We start from the raw sequence: 5,565 nt of genomic DNA, 5'->3' as shown, positions 1-5,565 counted from the left end.
AATGAACGTAGGGCACGTTGCCCGAACCAGTATAAATCCTGTGTCATTGAGCGCTAAGCCACCTCCAATCACAACGTATAGCAAAACTACAAATATTTACTAGTTGGTCGCTTTCTGCACCGACAATGGGCTTCAGTAAACAATGTGCATGTATATAACAATACAATTAATATTGTTTGGGGGTGGGGGCTTCAGAGTATATGTGACAAACAAATCGGTGGTCATCTGATGCTTGAAACATATAGAGTAAATTCAATTGCGTTACATGTTACCGTACTACAGTGTAATAATTAGTTTGTTTTTTTTACTAGCTTCCATTGCAACTGATCCAATCCTACACTCATTGCAGACTCTTGAGGACAAATAGCTACGTGCGATGCAGTACCTTTGGACAGCGGTTGTTTGGACTGAGTGGAGTGCAAAGGCAACTTTAGTTAACATTCATCCATGACCCACCATGCAGGAGAGTTTTAGAACATGACCTGCTTAAAGTGTAACTTTTGCTGCAACTCATTTACGGTACTGCTCAAAGCTACCCCGAATACTCTTAGTGCGTACTTATTGCAACCAAATTTAGCTGTTGGTACAAATGCACGATTCATTTGAGATTTAAGCCGATCACATTTGTGCTTCTGTCTCTTAGTTTCCCACTCTGTTCTCATTATCGTTTTTCCTTTTTGCTTGTCACAGTTTAGTTTTCAAGGCTTGCAGCTGGAAAGAAAATAGTATCCATTCCTGTTTTGCTAGTATTCATTAACATCTACATATTTGTCATGCTTATGTGAACAAGGTATACCAATCATAAGATTAAATGGCTACCTGCGCTCGCGCGCAGGGGCGCGCGGCTTATATACTAGTAAACATGGTGTGGAACATAGGAAATAGCTTCCATGCCTTGTACTGTATCTACCGTCGGAAGTTGCAATCACTTTCTGGCAGTCCGGTACCAACCGAGTTAGCCGCCGGCACCGGATCTTATTCATGAAAAATCAATGGCTATCAACGCATTGCCCTACTGTTAGTAATGCTGGAGCGTCAAATGTAATAACACGGTGAATGGCAGTACGAAGTGAGGCCACTGTAATTGCTATGCTTGTGATGAGTCCTCGTAGATCCGATTGTGACAGGTTGAGTCACAAGGGTACGGGCAGTCTATCTTCTGGAACGAGCTGCGGTCGAAGAACCAGTCGCCAACAGCGTTTGCTATTGTCTGCACAGGTGAGAAAAACTCCGTTAGATTGAACACAAAACGTCCTCATGCTTTGAAAGCACGAGTTAATTCAATGGAAATGTAAGCTTCAGGGTTTTTGGTGCATTACTGTGTTTCCAAGCATGGGGGAGTCAGATGAGAACCATAGCTCCTGCGACTCAGACTGGCAGTGCACGAAGCATGAGTTTATGAACAACCCTCTTGAGTCGGAGTTCCCTTGTTCAGACACTTCCTTCAGAAAATCACCCCTGAATCCTGCACCGAATGTTGAACCACATGACTAGTTAAGCATGGACATAGCAGGCCTGTTGGAAAATGCAGACGCAATAGGACCAACCCTGCAATACCCGTAGCTGCGATGCAGAGCACTGGCCTATGTCATGCTTACAGCTATGCCATTGACCATGAGGGTCAGCAACTCCTGGCACCAAAATGTTCCTTACCTGCAGCAAGAATGTGTATATGACAACAACAACAGAAAGATTGGTAACAATAACGGAAGACACCTATATTTACAGTCACGAAGATCCTCGAATGATAACCTGCCATGAATCATATGCTGCGTTGAGGATGAATAGAGGTGTCTTTATCTGTTTCACCTCGTTCTGGGGGAAAAAGCACTGCATCCAAAGCAAGATGTACTTTTGAGTGCGTGAAATGTGTTGCCTGGCTACAGGTGCATTGTGATGCTGCTTGCAATTTATATCTTACCATTCCTGGAGGTAACATTGAAGTGCATGAAGGCGGTAAATTCTTTGCTGACCCCTACGCCATTTGAAAACAATGTAATCAGGTTATGGAATAACAGGTGAACAATGTGTTCTGGACTTCTGCAAAATGAAATAAGTTTCATTTAATCAGCTGAACTGAGGTGTAGGAATCCTCTCGTTATCATCTTGTAATGGATGTGTTGCAATTATCCCCACATGATATTCATCAGTTATTAGTACGGGTAAGTAAAAAGTGTGTACATGTGTTGTAACCACATCGTTGAAAAAAGCAGCAATGTACCCAACTCCAGCCACATCTTTCCTGTCAGCAAAAGGATCAGATATGTTAGAAAAGCATTTCAGTGTACAGAAAAGGCTATATGAGCCATTTTGTTTTGTTCCCCAGGTAAGTGCACTTTGTTTATTATAATGTGCACTTATGTTAAAGGCTCAAAAATCACATCTGTGTTTTTTCTTTTTGCTGTGGGCTGGCTACTAGTAGAAGTGATATTTATTGTCTTACTCATTAATGAAGAACCCAGCATCAGAAAGGCATTTAACTCTCGCAGCCGGCGGCAGAAGGTCATGAAATCTGTCACAGTGTAGTATGGAGGTTAAACCGCCAGCAGAACAGCCTGAAATTAGAGCCTGCCTCGATCTAGTTAGTCTTGCGAACCATTATGGTTGCCAGGATCTATGCGTGTAAGAATGCACACATTTTCAGCTTTGTCCATCCCTTTGGCAAGCAGGTCCTCCATGACAGCTTGCCATATCCTCGAACCTCTATAGTGTAGCTTTGTTATCTAAACAAAAGGCAAAAGAGGGTAGGTGGGGCGTCATGGTAGTAGATTTTCTTGCAACATCATATGATCTGAAAGAAAAAAAAAACAGGATCTTTAAAAAACAGAAGATTGAGAAATTGTGGAGTATGGACTCACAGGATCAACTTCTTCGACATCGCCAGTGAAAGATGAACCATCGCAGTACCGAACCTTGACCTTGTTCCAATTGTGAAAGTCTGGTTTCGATGGTTGCACAGGCATTCAGAATGTGAAGCTACAGGTCTAGGTGTTCTGAATTGCTATAAAACGAAGATGATACTGCAGTATAGCAGTCAAGAGAGAGTAAATTCTCCATCGGCCAACTACCACAGAAATTCAGTACCTGGGTTGTCATCCAGCGTATCACTGAGGATTCCGGAGAAGGCAATCTGCGTCGCCATCTCCTTGGACGACCCCAGCCGCGTGCGCTTCCGTTGCAGGCAGGTCGTGACATTGTTGCACCATCCTCCACCCTGCAGCAATTGAGTGCACTACTGCACTGAGTTGAACTGAACATATAAAAATACTTGAAGCAGATTGTGACCATTCTCCTTGCAAGTTGGAAGAAGCTAACCTCGAAATGGACCAGCCAGCTGTTCTCACCGGAGCCGGAGCCGCGGGCGAGGTGATACGCCGGCGCGCTACCATCCAAACACACTGGGAACGAAAACATCCTTCAGGCATAGACGCATCGAACCCTTCGATTCCCACTGGACACTAACCGCACACTGCGACAGGACTGACGTGCGGCCGGGAATGAATGAATCGGTGAAGAAGAGCAAAGCTAGCTGCGCTCACCTGCTCCTTTGGCCACGGCGCTTCCCACATAGGTGATGTCCACGAGGAAGCCGTCCGCCGCGACAAGCGCCAGCGCGCAGGGCAAGGCGCAGCACCACCAGGCGTAGAGGCTCCGGTCCGCCATCCCTGAGGAGCAAAAGCAAGCGAGAGATGAGACGGACAGCGCGTGCCGCTCAAAACAGGGCCATGGAACTATGGAAGCACGCACCCAGCAGAACCAAACCAACCGCTGTACTACAAGCTAATCTAGCCATGGATGGAAACTAGACGGAACGGAAACGAACCTGGACGCCTCGGCGCGGCGGCGAGTCACGGGGAGGGAAGCAGGGAGGCCGGCAGGCCAGGGGCAGAGGGCTGAGCAGAGCAGCAGAACGGGGAACCCAATAACAACAGCCAGGCAACAGCACGAAAGGTACCCAGCCCTGCCCTCTCTCTTTTCGGGTTCCCCCCACCGCGTGCCTGGCGCCTGGCGCCTGCCGCCTGCCGAGCGTCGGCCCTTCCGCTCTCCCTTCCCGCGCCGTCCCTGCGTGCCTTTGGTTTCTACGACGAGCTCCGGGCCGGCCGCGTCTTTTGTGCTTAGTGTAATCTGAATTTAATTTGGATATTTAGTTTAATTTGAATTTAATTGAACGCCACCGTGCCATTCAATTGCTGCCGTTTCTGTCTGTTGTGTGGAGGAGCGGTAATGGCCCGACCGCAATGCTGTACAGCGCCGTAGATGCTGCGGTGGGGACTGCGCGGCGGGTGGTGGATTGAATCACGGAGAGTGGAGGGCACGCCAATACGCGATGGCGATACGTGTTACTCTACCAGGAGAGTGGAGGGCAGAGGAGGGACGAACTTTGCTGCTTCTAAACTTAGTAGCCGGAGGCGTTCCCGATTCGAAAACATTTACGTTTTCATGTTATAAAATAACATCTTAAGTTCCCGACTACGTTTCACGTTCCTATTCTTTTTATGGAACATGGCTGCTAGAATGATTCCGGGAATGCCGAGGAGTGAAAATATCAGGCGCTCGGCCGTGTACGTCTAGCCGGGATTCGTCACTTCCATCCTCGCTGCGATATCGTCTCGTGTATATCAACAAGGCCTTTCCGGTATCTTCGCTGCCGTATACCGTACACGAATACGATACCAAATACACCCTCGGAGACTGTGCTGGGGATCAGACAGACACGGATTATCTCCAGGAATGTCTGCCGGCCTCGGTAACATCTTTCTTTGTTCCCTTTGGACTTGCAGAGGCTGGAGCTCACGTGATACGGAGCAAGTGCCATGCATGCTACTGTAATTTTACAGCGGAAGTGGGCCTTACCCAGTTACCCTTGAGAGCGACCCCCACCCAGTTGTTGGCATTGCCACCAGTGGACTCTGTGGCAACGGGCCGTTCGCACCCTCTAGAATTCGGCCTAGCCTTGCTAAGGTGTGAAATCTAGCCCAGGAGACCCGGACCCCGGTAGAACTACTAGAACAGAACCTGTATGTTCACGCCGCCACGCCATGCCGCGTGGTCGATGGCCCGGTGGCGGTGCACCTCGGTGGAGCACTGGAGCGCGGAAACTGGCGCCACCGGTTAAGAGATGGGGACGGCGTCTCTCTCGCCGGCATCTTCGTTTTGTGGTGGTCAGTGGATTGGACATTGGAGTAGTGGCACTGAAGCCTGGCGGGGTGACGGGGGCAGGGCCCGGGGGCGAATCTGCAGAAAAGCGCCGGATGCCTCTGCACGGAGCACGGCACCCTTGCAGGATTCGGCTGCTCGATCTGTCGTACTGCCGCCGCCGCCGCTGCCCACACGCTGACACGCATGTGACTAGATGTACCGTGATACCGTCACCTGCACTAATCAGAAATGGCCTCATCGTGACGCTCCTCCTCCTCCTTTGGAAAGGGTAAAAATGCTCAAGAACGGCCGGGCCGGGCGGCGCGTTCCAACTGACAGCGATGTTCCGATCTGGCCAGGCGCGCGTGCGTGCTCTGCGTGCACGTCATCGCTGTCGTGCGAAGGCGCGCGGCGGATGCGTTGACG

At 49.3% G+C, this 5,565-nt stretch overlaps 1 protein-coding gene across 2 annotated transcripts; it reads right to left on the bottom strand.

Moving 5' to 3' along the window:
- Positions 1-473: 473 nt before the first annotated feature.
- LOC136464234 (pectin acetylesterase 8-like) lies at positions 474-4,111 on the bottom strand. Of its 2 annotated transcripts, XM_066463194.1 has the most exons (13): positions 3,824-4,111; positions 3,540-3,665; positions 3,316-3,398; positions 3,085-3,214; positions 2,859-2,938; positions 2,637-2,723; positions 2,444-2,568; positions 2,182-2,242; positions 1,922-1,975; positions 1,753-1,830; positions 1,548-1,653; positions 1,320-1,465; positions 475-1,210 (listed from the first exon to the last, which is right to left on the bottom strand). In XM_066463194.1, the coding sequence occupies exons 2-13, from the start codon at positions 3,661-3,663 to the stop codon at positions 1,088-1,090; spliced, it is 1,197 nt and encodes a 398-aa protein (XP_066319291.1). In that variant the 5' UTR covers positions 3,664-3,665; positions 3,824-4,111; the 3' UTR covers positions 475-1,087. The 2 variants fall into 2 exon arrangements, with proteins under 2 accessions (XP_066319292.1, XP_066319291.1); XM_066463195.1 differs by lacking the exon at positions 2,637-2,723 and having other exon boundaries at positions 474-1,210.
- Between the last annotated feature and the right edge of the window lie 1,454 nt (positions 4,112-5,565).

This window comes from Miscanthus floridulus, chromosome 7, assembly GCF_019320115.1.
Source record: "Miscanthus floridulus cultivar M001 chromosome 7, ASM1932011v1, whole genome shotgun sequence".
In the NCBI taxonomy this organism is placed as follows: Eukaryota; Viridiplantae; Streptophyta; class Magnoliopsida; order Poales; family Poaceae; genus Miscanthus; species Miscanthus floridulus.
This window is presented reverse-complemented; position numbering and strand designations above follow the sequence as displayed.